Source organism: Micromys minutus (assembly GCF_963924665.1).
Source record: "Micromys minutus genome assembly, chromosome: 10".
NCBI lineage: Eukaryota > Metazoa > Chordata > Mammalia > Rodentia > Muridae > Micromys > Micromys minutus.
Window position 1 is genome coordinate 19533149 of NC_137979.1, and position 18705 is coordinate 19551853.

Below are 18705 nucleotides of genomic sequence, written 5' to 3' on the forward strand. Positions count from 1 at the left end.
TGTGTGTCTGTGTGTCTGTGTGTCTGTGTCTGTGTGTCTGTGTGTCTGTGTATCTGTGTCTGTGTGTCTGTGTTCAGCACCTCCTCCAGCCTGTTTCTGCCAATGAGGCTAACACTCCATAGAACACAGTCCTTCCCTATCTGGCACTTCCACTGTGGCAGACAGTTTGGGGTTTACCAGCAGAGGTGAGGCAGGGTGCCATCAGAGTGGTGAATAAAAGGTGTTGTTGCAAAGGTGAGGTCTAGGCCCAAATGTGAATGGGGGAAGGATTAGAGAAGCTCCCATGCAGAAAGAGGTTAAGCGGCAGGGCTGCCTTTAGACCCTCAGCCCCTAAAACACTGCAGTAGAAGGCCCCATGGGTACCCCTCAGACTGGGAAGACAAACAGGAACCAGGGTGGCTCTTACGGGGAGGGGCTTGAGTTCCTTTCTTCTCAGCGGGTACAGGAGAAGTGAGTGCCTGCTCTTGGCTCTTTATTTAATCTCAGGAGGGCTCCGTGCCTCTCCACCCTCCACCATCAACCCCCCCCCCCCCAGAACTGGGCAGAACTGGCTGCAAATCCCGCCCTAATCCATTAGCACCTGGGTCTCCACCCCACAGCAGCACACATCCTCTTAGCCAGGCGACCACACTTGTCCCTTCCCGCCCCCCGTGGCGCCCACTCTCCCTCACCATGGGGAACAGCAAGAGCGGGGCCCTGTCCAAGGAGATCCTGGAGGAGTTGCAACTGAACACTAAGTTCACAGAGGAAGAGTTGAGCGCCTGGTACCAGTCTTTCCTGAAAGAGTGCCCTAGTGGCCGCATCACGCGGCAGGAGTTCGAAAGTATCTATTCCAAGTTCTTCCCAGACTCCGACCCCAAGGCCTACGCGCAGCACGTGTTCCGCAGCTTCGATGCCAACAGCGATGGTACTCTGGACTTCAAGGAGTATGTGATCGCTCTGCACATGACCACGGCGGGCAAGCCCACGCAGAAGCTCGAGTGGGCCTTCTCGCTCTACGACGTAGACGGCAATGGGGCCATCAGCAAGAACGAAGTGCTGGAGATCGTCATGGTCAGTGTGTATCTGTTCCTGTTGCCTGTGCGGGTGGTGGGGAGGCCGCAGATGCTGTGTAGCCCAGTGGAGTGGGGACTGGCCAAGAGCTAAGAGAGAAGGCGTGGGGGCTTCCAACATACTGAGAGGAATAGAGGGCAGGCACCTCCCTACAGCGTCATCTGCTTCCCAAAGGACAATTTGGATGTTTTATAGCGAATACCATTTAAAACTTCCTTCTCTTCCTTCTTTCCTCCTTCATCCTCTCCCAATCCCCATTCCTTCCTGCCTCCTTTGTTGTCTTTCTCCTTCCACTCTTCTTCCCTTCCTCTCTTCTCTCCCACATTCCCCCCCCCTTTTTTTTTTCCATTAAGATCTTCAGGTTTTTTTCAGCAACATGCACTCTAATTCCACAATAGTAAAACACATATGTCTCAGTTAAAAAGCAGAAAGAGACCACAGTGGGGACACAGAATCTAGATTCGGGTCCTGATTGCTTTCACTTCCGAATCTTGGTATGGTGGACCCATAGGCGTTCCTCAGGACTCACTACCATCCTGGACTTTAAAGATGACTCTTCTGCTTCCCTCCTTTCTGTCTACCATAGTTCTGGGTGTTTTGGTGTCTCACGAATAGTTTTGTTTTTCATCTAATATATAAGTAGTCTGTGGAATTTAGAGTTGACCCAAAAGAAAAGTAATGTTGCAGGCTAAAACTAAAGTGTGTAACCAATGTATGTTCTGTATGTTGCCCCATGCCTTTCCCGAGGTTTAAGACAAATCTGGAACCCTAACATACTAACATGTGATTTTTTCCCATGCTTTTCCTGATACTCGTTTATCATGAATATTTTCTGTGTCATCACAAATTTCTTCAGAGGCGAGTTTTCCCGGCAGTCTCCCTGTGCAGCTCAGATGTCAGGTTCCCAGCCTTCTTGCCTCTCTCTCTCCACATGCTGGGATTGCAGGTGCAAACTACCACAGCCAGGTCAAAAGGGCTTTGAAGAGTCCTTAAAAGTCTACCCTATGAAAATGCCATAAGGTCACTTAATTTTACAGGCGTTCCCATCACTTTAGACATTAGAGAACTTCAATTTCCCCACGTTAAACCACTTACAGCCACTGTCTTCTGACTCCTCCTGTCCCTGTCAGTGGCTTTATTTTTCGAATTCCATTCCTGTTAGAAGGAATACCGTTATTCATATCTCCTCTAATTCTTAGTGCATTTGTAACCACGCTTTTACTTGCAGGATTCTTCCCCCCCTTATTAGGACAAACCACAAACATGATAGCAAAGCCTGAAGCTGGGGACACACTAGGTCATCCCTGGAATAGGAGCCAACAAGTGGTACTCTCCCTGTCTGTGGGGTAAAGCCTGCGAAGCAACCTCCTCTGGGTTAGTTTTGGGGGCCCCGTTTGGCCTGGGTTGAGGACCAGTTTAAAGCCATCTAAAGAGGGGCTAGGTTGATGCTCTTCTGGGATGGGGGAAGGAAATGATCAGGGAGAGGAGATAGAGAGGAGAGATTAAAGCTGAGCAAAGTGTATGAGACTTTGCTAGTGGCCAAGTCATAAGTTCATTGTGAGATCATCAATCTGGAAGTTGAAAAATGATGAGTTCTTGCACCAGCTCTGACACCAACTCATTATGTGACCGTGGGAAATGCATATAACCTCCCTGAGTCCGGGATGAGGCTTTGCCAGTTTCTATGGCCTTTCCCAGAACCCTGAAGGCTTGATTCCCTCCCACCCACCCACCAACCAGCCCTCTGTTGGAAGGGAGGAGCAACAGCCAGCCAGTCGCTGCCAGCATTTCGCCATCGTGCCTGGACATGGTGTCAATGGACCAGGAAAGAGGAATTCTGGGAGTTATCTGCACTTTAATTCCTTTCATTTCTGGGGATTTGTGTGCTGTCTGTAAAGCTGCCGCCCTGACCTAGCAGAGTTAATGTCCTTTTTGTCCTAGCACCAGTGGGCAATAGCACTTCTTATGGCTGTTGACCTTCTGGAAGTCCAAGCTAATTTCACAGACATTACTATGCTTTTGTAATGCCCTTGAGTCTCCAGGGAGGTGGGGCCCTTGGTCACAGACTGCAGCATCCCCGGACCTCACGTCAATGTACTTACTCACACCCTGAGCCTGCCTAACACCCAAGGATCTACAGCTTTGAGTGCCCTAACTGAGCTTGGCTGGACCTAGTGTTACAGAGCCAGTAGAATCCAAGAAGTGTGCTTATCAGGATAAGTCGGAACCTCCTTGTTCACTTCTCTGATTTCATGGATCAGGAGCATTTTCTTCTGGCTTTATTCTTGATTAGAGAGAGAAGGGGACCAAAGTTCAGCCTTTCTCTGGATTTCTCCATGAGACAAAGGGCACCTGAGAGGCTTTCTGTGTCCTAAACAGACTTCTGCAAGTCCTGTTCATACCTTCCTCTCCCCTCCCCAGCCTAGACTATGTTTTTCAGGATGAAAAAGCACATGTGGGTCTGATACGAGGATGTAGGTTCTAGAACCGAGGTGCCTGTGTGAGAACCTCTGCTGTTGTGGGCAACTTCGGGCAAGTTAGATGTTTCTCAGTTGGTATGTTGTATGTAAAACGGGACCAATGATTCCCATTCTTTTGAATTAGTCTTTTAAAAAATGCTTACAAAAGCAATGGGAGTCTTCAATAGACATTAGCCCTTATGATCATAAGCCAGTCCTGCTGAAGAACTGAGACAGCTCACAGACCTAGCCAATGCTGTTGCTTGATTCTCTCAAGCCTATGAGAGGCAGGGTCTGTGGTCGTGGCCCCAAACTCCAAACTCAGGGCTACTGTGGATTGTTATTGGGAAATGTCTATTTCTTGGGGTTTTTCCCCCTAAACAAAATTGTTCTGTCCACTCAGAAAATTCAAACTTTACATGAAAATGCAAATTTTCTTCCACAATCACTTTCCCTGACAAAGGTCTCAAAGGTGCTGATGATGTCAAAACCCTGTTTCCGGAAATTTTAATTCAGCAGGGCATCTGGGGCTCCAGGAGGCACCTGCGCTGTAACCTTCTTGCCTTAGAGGGCACCTGATCCTGCAGGCTGTTTGGGCCCCAAGAACGAGAAAGTATAATGTGGTAACCCAATGATGACCAGGGGCGTCCTTTTCTACACATCCACACCAACACTTGCCTCTTGTCTCTGTGTTTGAGATGGGGTGTTTGTAGTTGTGTGTGGGAGACCAAGGCTGGGCTCCGTACATGCTGGAGCTTTAGCACTGAGCCTCATCCCCAGCCCCATCTGACAAGAGACACAGACAAAGCAATCTCTTTTCAAGAGTAGCTGTCCCAACAGGTATGAGAAAATAACTCACCATGGTTTTAATTTCTATTTCCCTAAGGATTAATGAAGTTGATCATTTTTCAAATATCTGCTGGCCCTTCTCTTCTTGTGTTTTCCATTTTAATTTCTTTGTAAAGAAAAGTCTGTCTCGTTCCATGTTGGTTTTTAATTCAGTTACTTATAGTTCTGTTTGGTTTTGTGTGTGGTTGTTTTTGTTGTGTTGTTTGTTTGTTTGAGATAGAGTCTCACTATATAATCCTGGCTGGCCCTCTGTAGACCAGGCTGCGTTTCTTATCCAAGCGCTAGGATTAAAGGTGTGCGTCACCACATTCAGCATCATTGATCATTTTAGCATTGCGTTGTAGGTGTTCTTTGGGTGTGTTAGATACTAATCCCTTATTAAATTAATCCTTATCATCCTTGTAAATATTTTCTCCCATCCCAAGGTCATCTTACTTTGTTGCATCCTCTGCTGTGTAGAAGCTTCTTAAGTTTTAATGTAATCCCAATAGCTCAAAAGTCATTTCACGGTTGATGTCATGAGGTTTAGCTCCCTCTAGGAATTATACAGTTTGTGGCAGAAAACTGAGTCTTTAATCCATTTCTGGTAGATTTTTGTGTATTGTGTGAAACTCGGATGTCTCAGGGCCACCAAGCCCTCACTACTCCTCGTGCTGAGGTCTTTCCCCTGGTCTGCTACAGGCTATTTTCAAAATGATCAAGCCAGAGGATGTGAAACACCTCCCAGACGATGAAAATACCCCAGAAAAGCGGGCTGAGAAGATCTGGGCATTCTTTGGAAAGAAAGATGATGGTGAGTTCCTGTCTTCATTGCCTCTGATTTTACAGCATCTGCTGTTTCCTGGAGGCCCCAGCAGGATTCCCTTGTGTGAGTCACAGGGCCCAGGCAGAACTGGGGGACACTTCTTGTCACCACCCTTTGTCCTAGTTGTCTTCAAAGGTCAGGAGCAAGGGTTAGCCAGGCACATCACCCTCCAAGTGATGCTAGTGATAAGGGCATCCACATACCTCTGTTACTCACAAAACTCACCACTGCCTAGGGTTGGGCAGGAGGAAGGAAAACACTGATTCCAAGGTTGGTGCTAAACTAGTGATCCTCCTGCCTCAGCATCATGAGTATTAGGGTGTCAGTTTTGACAGCTTTTAACCCGGAATGAAGGGCCTCTAATGCAAAGACTGCAGGCTCACTGGTCATGCGTATACAACGGCAACTTTAGAGAAGTGCAGCCATTCCTCTCCTCAGCCTGCTTGCTCTCCAGATGCTCCCTGCACAGGGGAGTGCAAGAGAACGTGGCACCTTACCTAAAAGAGACCTCACAACTATCTAGAAAATGGGTTTCAATGACCCATAACCACACCCAAACGGAATTCGATTCTATTACGTTGTTAGACATTTCCTGGGAAGACAGCCACCAGGGAAACTGGGAAGAAATCAAGGATCTGGGAAAGTCCACGTCATGGGGACCTGGCCCCAATTAGGAAATCAAGACAGAGAGGAAGAACTGGTAAAAAGAGTCCTAGGCTGTGCCAAGACAGTGCTGGCAAAGTTCATGGATATCTCACTGGGCCTCGGGATGTCCCTGATTTACTTCGAGGCTGTCTGGAAGCAGTCTCTGGAACTTGAGAGAAGGATGAATTCCACAATGTGGAAACACACAGACACAGACACACACACACACACACACACACACACACACACACACACAGAGAGAGAGAGAGAGAGAGAGAGAGAGAGAGAGAGAGAGAGAGAGAGAGAGAGAGAGAGAGCCTGTACTGGAAGGATATAGAATAAGAGTTGGTTTCATACATACACAACACACACACATAGCGGGAAGACGGGCAGACAGACACAGAGAAACAGAGACAGACTGACTTGGTTCCAGACAGGCCCTACAGCTTCATAGCCACATAGAGCTAGGATAATAAATTTGAGTGGAAGGGAGACAAGAACTGGTAAACAGCCCTGAAGGGCTCTTGCATTTTTCCCTGTGGAAACACTGAGCTTATTGGTACCATGTTATATAATTTTCTTTTATTTTTTTTATGAGATGTCTGCATCTGAGTTATTTAAAACCCAAAGTGTCTCCATAAATACAACACAGGTGGCTCATGCACATCTGAGGGGCCCGTGCTAGCCCCTTGTGTGCCCTCTGAGGCACGTTCTTCTCAGGATACAAAACAAAGGTGGAAATGATCCGTCCCTACTCCACAGTCAAATAATGGCGTCAGAGGAAGACCCTCGGGCAGGAGCAGGTTGAAGGTAGGATGCAGAGTGGTACTCTTCCTCAAGTGCTAGCTGTGCCCTTGCATGACCTTGAAGACGAATAACTTCTTCCACGTTGTACCTAGGCACTGCCCTCGCTCCATTTTGTGCCCAGCCCTATTGGTGCCTGTCCCCTGAACACTTGAGTTCATGGATGCTGTCTGTGTAGGATGGCTTCCTGACACTTCCCTTTGAATCACTCCATCCCCTCTAGGTCTGCCCATGCGTTAAACTCTCTCTGCTCCTTGTTTTGTAAATCTGAAAGCTGCTCATGTTAGAAGGCTGGCTGTCACTCCTGCTGGAGTGAAGCTGGTGAGGCAGTGAGAACTTTAAATTCCAAATTTCGCCACCCAGACTTAGGCAGAGAAGTATCCTGGATCCCAACCTCAACGAAGACTAGGGATGTCTGAAGGCAGATGGATATAGAATCAACTCTGTGGCACTGCATTCACATTGTAGGCCGAGAATCATGAGGTGACCACAAAGAGGTTCTGTCTCATCCTAGACTTCTTTCTATATTGAAATGTCTTCCTGCAAGACCTGGAGATTCCTGACAAGCTTTGTCTCACTCTCTTTTCTGCTACTCCCCTCCCTCTGCAATGTTTGTAACCCCAAGAACAGTAGCATGAAGCACACAGAAGAAAGGTACAGCACACACGCACACACACACACACACACACACACACACACACACACACACGCACACACATGCACACACACATGTGCACACACACAGCAATTGCTGAAGGCAGAGGCTTCCCCCCCATTTCTCTCTCTCTCTCACTCACTCTCTCTCTCCTAAATGAGATAGAACAGACTGAACGACAAGAGATTGCAAGCACAGGAAGCAGTCTCAGAGGACAGAGGCTGGTATCACACACACCTGGTATCACAAGGTTGCCTGGGTGCTGTGGGCACACAAGAGCCTTTTCTGTAAGCCAGGCTACCCATGGCATGCCACTGTCCTCTGACCTCTCCTCGTTCCCTTGAGGACAGTTTCTACTGCTGCACTGGTATTGTGGGCTTGCCTCACTTAGTCTCCGAGAGAGATATGGGGCAATTACAAAAGCATTTAAAAGAAGTATTTATAATTGTTGGTGATTTCGATGCATGACGAGAAGCAATGCCAGAGCCCTGCCCAAGCAGAAGGCACGGAATGTACAAGTGGGTTCTGGGAGACCTCTATGAGGCCAGTCTTTGGCTGTCTTTGAATGATTTGAGGGGGGATCAAGGGTCTTGAAGGATGGGTAGTATCTGGGAGGGCAGTGTGGGTCCCTGGGAATGCTGAGTATTCAGTATTTTTGAACAGTTTTACTGGGTGTGGAGGTTGGGTACCACCTTTTATTTTGCAGCTTGAGACAGCCAGTCCTGACTGATGCTTCTCCTCCACTACACAGATAAACTTACAGAAAAAGAATTCATCGAGGGGACCCTGGCTAATAAGGAAATCCTGCGGCTGATCCAGTTTGAACCTCAAAAAGTGAAGGAGAGGATAAAGGAAAAGAAACAGTGATGGGAACCGCTCAGCTATTACCCCGCCCCCACCCCCACACGAACACCTGCAGTGTGTGAGCATGCACACATTCGGCCTGCCTATGCACACCCTGAGTCTGGAGAGGTGGGGAACCAAACCTCTCCCTGCCAACTGAAGGTCCTTAGCGGGACAATTCCTGCCTCCCTTCGTCTTCAGTGTCCTCTCACCCTTCATACACTCCCTGTCTCCTTCCCCTGCCCAGGTAGCCCTGTGATAATCCCAAGCTTAGGGCATAGGAGTCCTAAATGTCAGCCCTGCTTTTAAGCTCCTTTGGGAATTGCTGGGTAAGCAGGTTCCAATAAATGCAAAAGGAGTTTGTTACGAGTGCAACTGTAAGCCAGCTGGGATGCTGAAGGGGATGCATGTGGCCCTGAGTCGATCTCTCCTGGGAGCTAAAGGTTCAGAGGGCAGCTGATGGATCTTGCTTCTTTTGGTTTGTTTTTTTCAAGAGAAAGTCTTACCTTGGGACCTTAGCTGATCTCAGGAAAATCTTCCTGCTTAAGTCTTCCTTGAACTAGCATTACAAGCATGAGCCTCTCCACCAGGCTGATGAAGCTTGATACCAGGACCAAGGTTACCATGGTGACACGCAGAGTACTGAGGGAATATGTAATACAAGAGGGACTGGCTTCTCAGAAATGGTCAGAGAAGATATTTCCAACGACATGATACATTCAGACCCATTCTCAGCCAACTGTAGCAGGAAATGGGTGGAAGGGAAAAAGCTTGCACCTCAGACAGAGTGGCTGATGCAGCCCTGGAAGCAGGAAGGGATATCTCTGTTTCTGGAGAAATGTGATTCTGAAATGTCCCGCCTTTGCCAGTGTTAGGAAAGGTCTGTTTTTATAAGCAAGTTTCTAGCAAGGTGGATATGACCCATAGGCAAGACTGGGTTCAAGGAGGTGACAGTGGTGGCCAGGGTTCAGGGGTGACAGAGGAATGAAAGGACAGCTGCATGGGGGGTGATATCCTGTGACTGACACCACATGAGAAAGGAGAAGAACAAGGATGCCAGTGGGTTGTGTGGTTGGCTAAATAGTAGTACCAACTACTGAGATGGGAGACCATGGGGGTGGCATTGATTTCAGGGGATTAACAGGAGTCTTGCCCCCCTGGATGAAGAAGTGGTAAAGAATGAGCCACAGTTGCTCCCAAGGCCCTTGTGGTAAAGATGGGGAAATGGAAGACATAAAGTCATAGAAGGAGCTTGCTCAAGGCCAGCCAGTTGATAAGCAGAGGCTGGGCCACAGACATGTACTAGGGTACATTACTTTCTTGAAGTCCAAGGCTGGGAACAATTAAGAATGCCTCAGGTGGCTTCTCTAAGACCACAGACACATTGTGTAGAAAGACTACTGGTTCTCCATCTTCAAGTTCCAAGATGAGGTCATGAAAAAATATGTGGATACTCTGACCCTGTACACCAGTACACAACTGGAGGCTGGAGTGTCTTCCTTTGCTGGAGTTTGGGGTGATCCTTTTCAGCTCCCACACTTTATCCATAGTGTTGTCCCAACCATAATCCCAGAGATACTGCTCTTGTGAGAAAGAGAACAGGACAATAAGCATTTGGATGCTCTCTGTGAGTCAGGTGTGGCGTGGGGCCCTCTGCAAGTATTATTTTAGGAATGGAAGTATTACTGTGGCTGAAATGTAGGTAAGAACACTGAGGCCAGGGAGTGAGGATAGGACTGAGGAGCCTCTCTGATGATGTCAGGGTGCTCCCAGGAGTTTTGGTCCTCAAAATGACAGCATGAATCCTGGGAATGTTTGCTATCTGTAGTGAAATAGAGCCACAACACACTGCACCGCTGCCTGAGCAATTTAGGGATGAGGGAGTTATTGGGAAGAATTACCTGTTTAAGATGAGATGGTGGGCTACCTCCGAGCTAGTGCAGGGAGGGAAAGGGGGCATTTAGTCTAGTTCATGTGATCTAGCCACTCCCTCCAGGCCTCTTTTTATTTCTTCCTTAATTAGGACTCCTGGTGGAGTATGACGTTGGAACTTATTTCTATCTGAGGTCTGGATATCACTACCACTTGGGTCTAAAAGAACAGGCTGCCTAATCATAAAGTCTTCCTGTCTCCTCCAGATTCACCAATAAGTCCCTCAGTGCCTGGTGCCACTCTTCACCCCCAGATTTCCCACTACAGATATGGTTATAGGACTCTCGGTGTGCTGCAAAGTCTTCTGTGGGATCATCTGTTAGAATAACTCCATGGTGGAAATGACATTTATCACAAGAAGTAGCTTTTCTAGATTAGTCTATAACTCCACTTTTCTCTTCAGACTTAGACTTTATCCATGGATCCAGGGGGTGATGGATTTGTAGGTGTTCCCACTTATGGCCTCTGTGAATACTGCTTCTATAGATGGAAATAGATGTCTAGGTTCTTGCTTCCAGACTTGGGAGTATTCATTCAGAATATCTACAATCGGATCCTACCATGCCTGGATTCCTGCTTCTGAACAATTCGTAGTCAATCAGAATATGTGGATTCAGATTCAGCCATTACTCTGTTTAAAAAGTTTTCCAGACAGGAAGTGGTAGCACATGGTAGTACTCCCAGCCCTCAGGAGGTTGAGGAAGAAGATTTGTAAGTTCAAGGCCACAGTGACTACATACTGAGCTTCAGGCCAATTTTAGCTACATAGCAAGACTGTCTTTAAAACAAATTAAAATTTGGGGTTGTTGGGCAAGGGTTGGGGATGGAAACCAGAGGTACAGCATTTGCTTAGAATGTATAAGGCCCGGTTTCATCACCCAGTTCCAGAAAGACTGTGAGCAGCAGCCTAGACCAGTGGGGCAACAAGCACACCGAGAGATTTAAGGACTAGCTTAGAAAAATGACATCTGACCTCTGCTTTCTGGCCCATTCAAAAAAGGACCACACACTTTCTTCCCACTTCTGTTCAAGAACAGTGCAAGAGGTTCCCCCAGGCAGGTGGGAGACTTCCAGCTCAATAAGAAACAAGGAAAGGCCAGCGGGAAAGCAACTTCAATAAACTTGTTTTAATCAGTAGCACAGCAAGATCAGGCATTGTGATTGTGGGCGGATAATCCCATTTGCAAGAGGAGGTGGAGGGAAGACATTTACAAATGCATTAGGAAAACCTTTCCCTCTTCCTGGTAAGATCTCAGGTAGCTTGCTCTAGGCAACATCTGATGCTCCTCAGAGGTACTTTAACCCTCTCTCAGCCAATGTGAGAAGTCACTTTTCCACACCAGTCCTGAGCTGGGCACGTGTCAGGGAAGCAAGGTGTCCCCATCAGTCTTGGAGCTGCCTGCCCAATGACAGGGCAATGGCATTTGCAAAAAGGAGAGAGGCATGTATTTTAATATAAATTCTGGAGATCTAGATACCCAAAGCCCTTGCTTCATTATGCACTTGCTTAATGTCTTTGCTTCTGTTCCTGCCCAGCTGGGGATGGCATAAAACATAAAGAGACACCAAAAAAAAAGCTTCATAATCAGGACGAATACTGTTTTAATGAATAATATTTAGTGCAATTATTCAACACTAAAATCACAGATAAGATACAATCAGCATTGAAGACAAGGTCATAGGTAGAACCTATGTTGGCATTCTGGGACTTCACCTACTGCACATTCATCCCTGTCCTGGTGCCAACACCCTATCCTTAGAAGTGGCCTGTGGACTATGGTTGTTTTTTTCTTAAATATTGCATTAAGTTACAACTTATTTTATTACTGAGATTATCAGGGGTGACTGACCACTTTTGTGGCTTACCCTTGTCCTGGCCTTGCCTTCAAGTTTCCTTATGAAGACAACAGTCAGGTAAGACACAATGTACAATCAGACTCAAATTCCAGATAAAGTCTATCATGGGATAAACTTACATAAGGAGATTATTCATGGGTATTGTCAGAATTTCACATATAATGAAATGCCCTAAGTTTCATTTGCTGAACTTGAGAAGTATCAAGGCAATATTTCTGTCAACAGCAACATACCCCACCATGGACACATACCCCACCAAAGCAACATACCCCACCATGGACACATACCCCACCCAAGCAACACACCCAACCACGAACACATACTTCACCCAGACAACATACCCAACCATGGACACATACACCTTGCCCACTAAAAAAACAGCCTTGCCATCTATACAATACTTCCACAAACAGCTCCTCCCTCAGTCACCTTGCAACCTCTTGTCTTGTGACTTCTGTGATTAAGCCTGGCCTTGGCTGGTTGTTCCTCCTCAGTCTCTGTAGGTCAGATCAAATCCAGCTTATTCACCATTGACACGAAGGCCCAGTGAGCTCTGGGCTTCTCTCGTGACCCTCAGCAAGTCCACGCTCAGACAGGATCTTATTCCCTTGCCTGGGCTTTCAGGACTGATGTAGGATGAAGAATGGATTAGCCTCCTGGAGCAGGAAATCTGGCTATCAAAGGATCAGTGGTGAACCCAGTGTGGAAGGGGAGTCCTAATCCTAGGAATGTAGAACAAGTGGACTGGTAGAGGCTGAGTTCAGGAGGACAGGTGGAACCTGGGTGAAGAGGAAATGACCAATGACAACATTCCAAAGGCTCCCAGTATCTGAGGCCAAAGAAAGGACGGTGTGGTGGTGGATCGTCACTGTCAGATTTAGAATCCTCTAGGAGACACACCTTTCATTGTGCTTTAGAACATTCCAGAGAGGCTTATCTAAGGAGAGAAGACCACCCAGAACATGGGTGGCACCTTCCCAGCAGATGAGCAAAGCAGAGGAGAGCAGAGCACCAGCCTTTATCTGCTGCCGGACTTCCTGGTTTGCCCAGGCTTGCCACCAGCCTAATGCACAACCTGGCTGCCTCCCCACCAGACCACAGCTTCTGATCCCGAGGAACACCTTCCAGAAGATTCTGTCTCAATGACACCGCTCTCTTATTAAGTGAATTCATCAGCCACAGCTGACCAGAAACTACAGACTGGACAAAGAAAATGGGTGGGGGGAGCTCAAACAACCCAGAGAAAGTCTTTGCTTCCCCCTGAAAATCCACAAGCCAGGCCTTCATTGACTGTGTTTCCCTCAACACTCTAATTGTTCAGCTTTCATAGTAAAACCCACTAAGCTTTGAGCACTCAGAGGCTTTTCTAGCCTGAGGTTCCAAACACTTCTATAGTCAGGCTTGTCACAGCAGTATCTCACTCTCCAGCACCAATTGCTGTTCTAGCCAGCTTTATTTTGCCATGATAAACATCACAACTGAAAAACAAGTTGGAGAGGAAAAGGTTAATCTGGTTTACACTTCCACATCACATTCCAATCATTGAGTAAAGTCAGTATGAACTCCAGGAGGAGCAGAGGCAGGAATTATGGAAGAGTGTTTCTTACTGGCTTGTTCATCCTGGCTCAGTCTGCTTTCTTACTCAACCTAGGACCACCTGCTAGGGGATGGTGCCGCCCATAGGCCCATAGCAGGCTGGGCTCTTCCACATTAATCATTAATCAAGAAAATGCTTCTACAGACCAGCCTACAGGACAACATGATGAAAAAAAGTCTTCAGTTAAGAGTCCCTCTTCCCAGAGATGTTTAGGTTTGTGTCAGATTGACAAAAACCAACCAGCTCATGCCCACAACAGTCACCTCATGAGCCACCTCATGATACTACAGCCCTTCTAGGACTGCCTTCCCCACCTCAATGGACTGTATTCTCAAACCTTGAGCCCATGTGGCAGTTCCTCCCTTAAATTGGTACTGGTCAGGTACTTGGCCACAGCCCTGAGGCCAGAAACTAATGTTATACAGTGTCTTGACATTCAAACTTCTGTCAACCCCAAACAAAACTGAGATGGAGAAAGGGAGATAAGACTTGACAGGAGAGGAAGAGATCTGGGGAGGAGAGGATCTGGGGAACAACATGGGGTCACACTCTGTCCAAGAAGAGTGGTATGTCCCAGGTGAGCAGCAATGACAGAGTAGCTGCTGCTCCCATCCTGCCTAGGTTTTGCCAAAGGCGAGGAGTTTCCCTGAATGTTTGTCCAACGCTTCCAATTCTTTGTCCTCATCTCAGATTTGCTCTCTTAGAATACTGGCTACGGTTCCCTAGAACTTGACACTTTAATGTTTTCCTGTGGGGTTCCAGTGCACCCTACTCCCATCTCTGGAAGGAAGCCATGCGTCATGAATGGGAAGGACATACTAACTGGACACTTTCTAATAAATGGCTTTTCTTCATGGTGGGCTCCACTAACTTGAATTTATGGCAAGCCCCCCCCCAAGCCAGTAGACATTCTGAAAAATACACATGGGCAGGGGAGGCGGGTAGGGTGACAAGGGCATGAGGGACTGTGAGCATTACACAGACTCATTGATAACGGAGCTTGATGACCCAGGAAAGACTTCACATCAAAATGGGGATAGTGAATAGGAAGAAGACCCTGGGCTCAGCAACATCTTTCCTATGGATCCTCAGCTGCCAAGCTGGGGTGCTGGACCCTGCCTTAGATCTCGCTCTCTTCCAGAATCTCCTCCATAGTATTGGCCAGAGTGAAGTCTCCCTCGCTGCTCTCAGACAGGCTGCTTCCCCGGGGCCAAGCTCCACGGCCCCTGTGAGGCTGTGCCCCGAGATCTCCCAGGGTCCCAGAGGTCATGCGTGAGCTGCATGAGGACTGCAGCTTCTGGAGGGTCTCAGCACCATCTCCCTCTGACAGCTTCTTGGGACATTTCCCCAGGAACTGGAAGCTCTTCCCCAGGACACAGGCTCTGCAGCCCCAGTGGCGAGCTAACAGGAAGCGGCCCCATGACTTGCGCAGTTCCGCCTTCACCTGACAGGTGAGATAAAGGTGGGTCAGCATCTTGGAGTCATTGTTCACATATTCCTTTAGCAGGTGTTTACTGGGTGGCTACTGGGGAGCGATCTTGGAGAAATCTACCTTTTAGATGGTGGAGCAGAGCAAAAGCGAGCAAGATACAGAACCCAACAAATGCTGAAGGTACCTTAAGACAGAAGCAATAGGATGGCGTCGTAAAGACAATTAAAGAAGCATTGGAGGAGGTTGTGCATATTCTTGGTCTAAGTTCCTGCACTGGAAATCAAAATGGAGTCACCCACACTAAGTTTCTATCCTACCAAAAATAAACTAAAAGTGTTGCCAAATTTCCCAAAGAGGCCAGTTTCAGCTTATACAGTAATGGAAGTCCCTCTACTTTAACCCTTCTATAAAGACGTCACCTGGAGTGATCTCATGATCACTGGGCACTTCTCTGAATAAATCCCTGTCCCTGTCTGTGCTGGATAATTTTATGTCAACTTGACACAAGTCAAAGTTATCTGAGAGGAGAGAACCTCAGTTAAGAAAATGTCTCCATAGGTTCAAGCTATAGGTAAGCCTGTGGGGCATTTTCTTAAGTAATGATTGAAGAAGGAGGTCTAGACTGTTATAGGTGGGGCCACCCCTGGGCCGGTGATCCTGGGTTCTAAAAGAAAGCAGGCTGAGAAAACCATGTGAAGTAAGCCAGGAAGCAGCACCCTTCATAGCCTCTGCCTCAGCTCCTGCCTCCAGCCCTGCCCTGTTTAAGTTTCTGTCCTGATTGGCTTTGATGATATGGAAATGGGAGATAAACAAACCCTTTCCACTCCAACTTGCTTTTTTATCGTGGGTTCATTGCAGCAATAGAAACCCTAATCAGCACACTGTCTTACAGAAACAAAATCACTTAGGAACAACCACTTTTCTTCTTAATTTCTGTTTTCCTCATTCAGTTTGTTTCTATAAAAACAACCCCCTCTCCTTTGCTTATCGGAATATTTATTGCATAGAATGAAACATTGCTTAACCTTAGATTTAAAAGCAGTTTACAGTCTTCCACCACCATTTTCCCTTCCGCCTTTTGATGGGACTAGAAACTCGAGATAAAGGGTTTAGGAGGAGCCTTTGCATAGCATTTATCTCCCTGTGGAGACACAGAAACAGTCATGAGCCAAGCAGAAGCAGGGTTTGCTGCTGACAGGGTCCTGTTCTACTAGAGGAGACAGCCCCTGGAGTGGAGGATGAAGAGGAGAAAAGAAAGCTGAGAAGCCACTGACTCCTGAAAACACCATCATGGTTTCTGCTGCTGGCCCCTTTACACCTTTCCCCAGATGCTATACTTTGAATAAGGCGCTTGCACTGGAAGCTTTAGTCTCCAGCCCTTGGCCCTCTTTGGAGGTGGTAGGACCTTTAAGGCATGAGGCCTAATGGAAGGAAGTTACATTATTGGAGAGGAGCTATTCCTGCAGAGAATATTGAAATTTGAGCTCATTCTCTCTCTCTCTCCCAACTCTCTCCTTTTCCTTCCTTCCTTCCTTCCTTCCTTCCTTCCTTCCTTTCTTTTGCTCTTCCATACATCCATCCTCCCTTCCTTCTTCCTTCTCTCCTTCCTTCCTTTCTTCCTCTGCCCTTCCTGCCTGGCTTCCCTCTCTCACTCACTTCACTATGCGCCCCCATCATTATAAACTGTCTTACCACAGACCTAAAGGCAAGATGGTCAGGCAACCAACCATTGACTGAAACCTCTGAATTCACGAGCCACATAAGCCTTTCCTTCATTGTAAATTGTTTGCCTCAGGTGTCTGTTATAGTGGCAAAAGCCGAATAGCACACAGCGAAAACAGAAATGCAATAAAAGTTAAATATGAAAATAAAAGCATAAGTTCTCAGTGTTTCCGTTGTGCTGAGCATGCCCAGAGCATCTGTTATTCACATTTTTCAGATGAGACGACTGACGATTAATGACTAAGCCACTGAGCTTCTAAGCAGTCAGTCAATGTTTGGGTTGCAGACCTTTAGACCCTAAAGTACATTCTGTCTCCTCCACCACATTTTAATCTTACTATGTCGCCAACAGACCAAGGGCTGGGCTCTGAGATTCTCACACACTCTTCCCAACATCTTTTCCCATGAGTTTAATCTGCCTCCTGTTCTCCCTAATGGATGCTTACAACAAGATGTTGTCCCAATACATGCCAATAAGAGCCATCCAATCACACAAGCAAATCCCTGTAAGGAACATAGAACTGTAATTCCCACATCACCAGAAGCTAAGTGGCAACATAGAAAACATACCTCTCCATTGGCAAAGCCATACTGCAAGGCCACCAGAAATCCCTGGAACAAAAGGAAAACATAATATGAACTCTTATTTAGTGGAGGAAGTATCTGAGGATCCCCGAAAAGAGGTATTCATGTGGCGCTTACACAGAATGGAGTAGGTCATGCTGGTTGGTGTCTCTTATTATCTGACATACACTATACATATAGGTGGCCTCCTGGATGCTGGTGGGTACACTTAGGTCCATGATAACTGGTCTCCCAAGACCCTGGGTCATTCATTCAATGGGACAAATACAGGGGAGGCCATGGTCCTGTTTTCACTTTTCTATGGTGGTCACTAATTCACTATTTTCCTCCTCTTTTCTTTAGTATAGTCTCACTATGTGGTTCTGGCTGGTCTTGATCTCATAGAGATCTGCCTGCCCCTGTCCTCCCAAGTGCTGCTAACTTCTTTCCCTACCTTACTCCCTGAGTCTCTGCTGTAGCTGTCGATCATGAGGTCCTCGTGTTTTAGGATGATCATCCCTGTAATAATTGTCCCAAACAGGCTCTGTGGCATAGGCAAAGCCAATCAGAGCTCTTTTTACTAGGAAAGAGAGATTGTGCTGTTCCCCTCTGCATCTGCTGTAATAATTATAATTATGAACAGTGTAAACTCAGAGATAGTGCTGGCATCTTCTCATGATCCAGAGAGAAAGGCCTCCTGGGCATAAAGCCAACCACCAAGACTAGTGATGGTAAGAGACAGATTGCCAGTGGACTGGCATCCAGTTATGGCTGGTCCTGAATTTTTTATTTATGCAACTTAATAAACACCCTTTGCTCTTGTCTAACTAATTTTTGGAAATGAAAGATTATCTCCCACCATTGGTTTCTCATCTCACTTAGCACAAAATAAACTCTCCTAAGCATGGACGGTCTGAAGTGATCTGGGCTCTGGGTCTCTGTGGTGCTGGCTGCATCTTGTGCCCCATTTTTTTCTCTCAGTCACTATATCCCAGCCACTCTGGTGATGGTAAGCCAAAATATCCAGTGAGAGACTGCCAGGACCCCCCCCCTCCCAGCCACAGGATATGCATATGATGAGAAATCCTTATTGCTTTGGATTTCTGCACACAACAGTCACTTAACATATAGCTTTGAAATGCTGGGGCTTATGTGGCTGGTGAATTTGCTCTGCAGACTCTGACTGTATTGTTGTAGATCACACCTTCAAATCATTACTTTTTAAAACATTTTAAAAGAAAGTTGTGTGTGTGTGTGTGTGTGTGTGTGTGTGTGTGTGTTTGAACGTGTGGTCAGGTACCTCCAGAGGCTAGAAGAAGATGTTGGACCCCCTATATGTTGAGTTACAGGCTGTTCTGAGCTTTGATGTAGATGTTAGGAACCAAATTCAGGTCCTCTCGATGGCAAATAACACTCTTAACTGCTGAGCTGTCTCTTCAGCTCCCATATTGTGATATGAAAATTTGGACCACACCTCAGAAATTTCCA

The 18705-nt window shown here is 46.9% G+C and overlaps 2 protein-coding genes across 2 annotated transcripts in view; one reads left to right on the forward strand and one right to left on the reverse strand.

Annotated features, from left to right (window-relative positions):
• Nucleotides 1-672: 672 nt before the first annotated feature.
• RCVRN (recoverin) lies at nt 673-8137 on the forward strand (the record flags this gene model as incomplete). The annotated part of the gene is made up of 3 exons (XM_080922498.1): nt 673-1053; nt 5043-5154; nt 8022-8137. The coding sequence occupies 3 exons, from the start codon at nt 673-675 to the stop codon at nt 8135-8137; spliced, it is 609 nt and encodes a 202-aa protein (XP_080778624.1).
• Nucleotides 8138-14619: 6482 nt separating this feature from the next.
• GLP2R (glucagon like peptide 2 receptor) overlaps nt 14620-18705 on the reverse strand; it is a gene marked incomplete at both ends in the record, with an annotated part of 57589 nt that continues 53503 nt past the window's right edge. Inside the window, 2 exons of the mRNA XM_080922831.1 lie at nt 14620-14943; nt 17224-17265. Coding sequence (XP_080778957.1) covers nt 14620-14943; nt 17224-17265 — 366 coding nt within the window. The remainder of the gene's footprint in view (nt 14944-17223; nt 17266-18705) is intronic.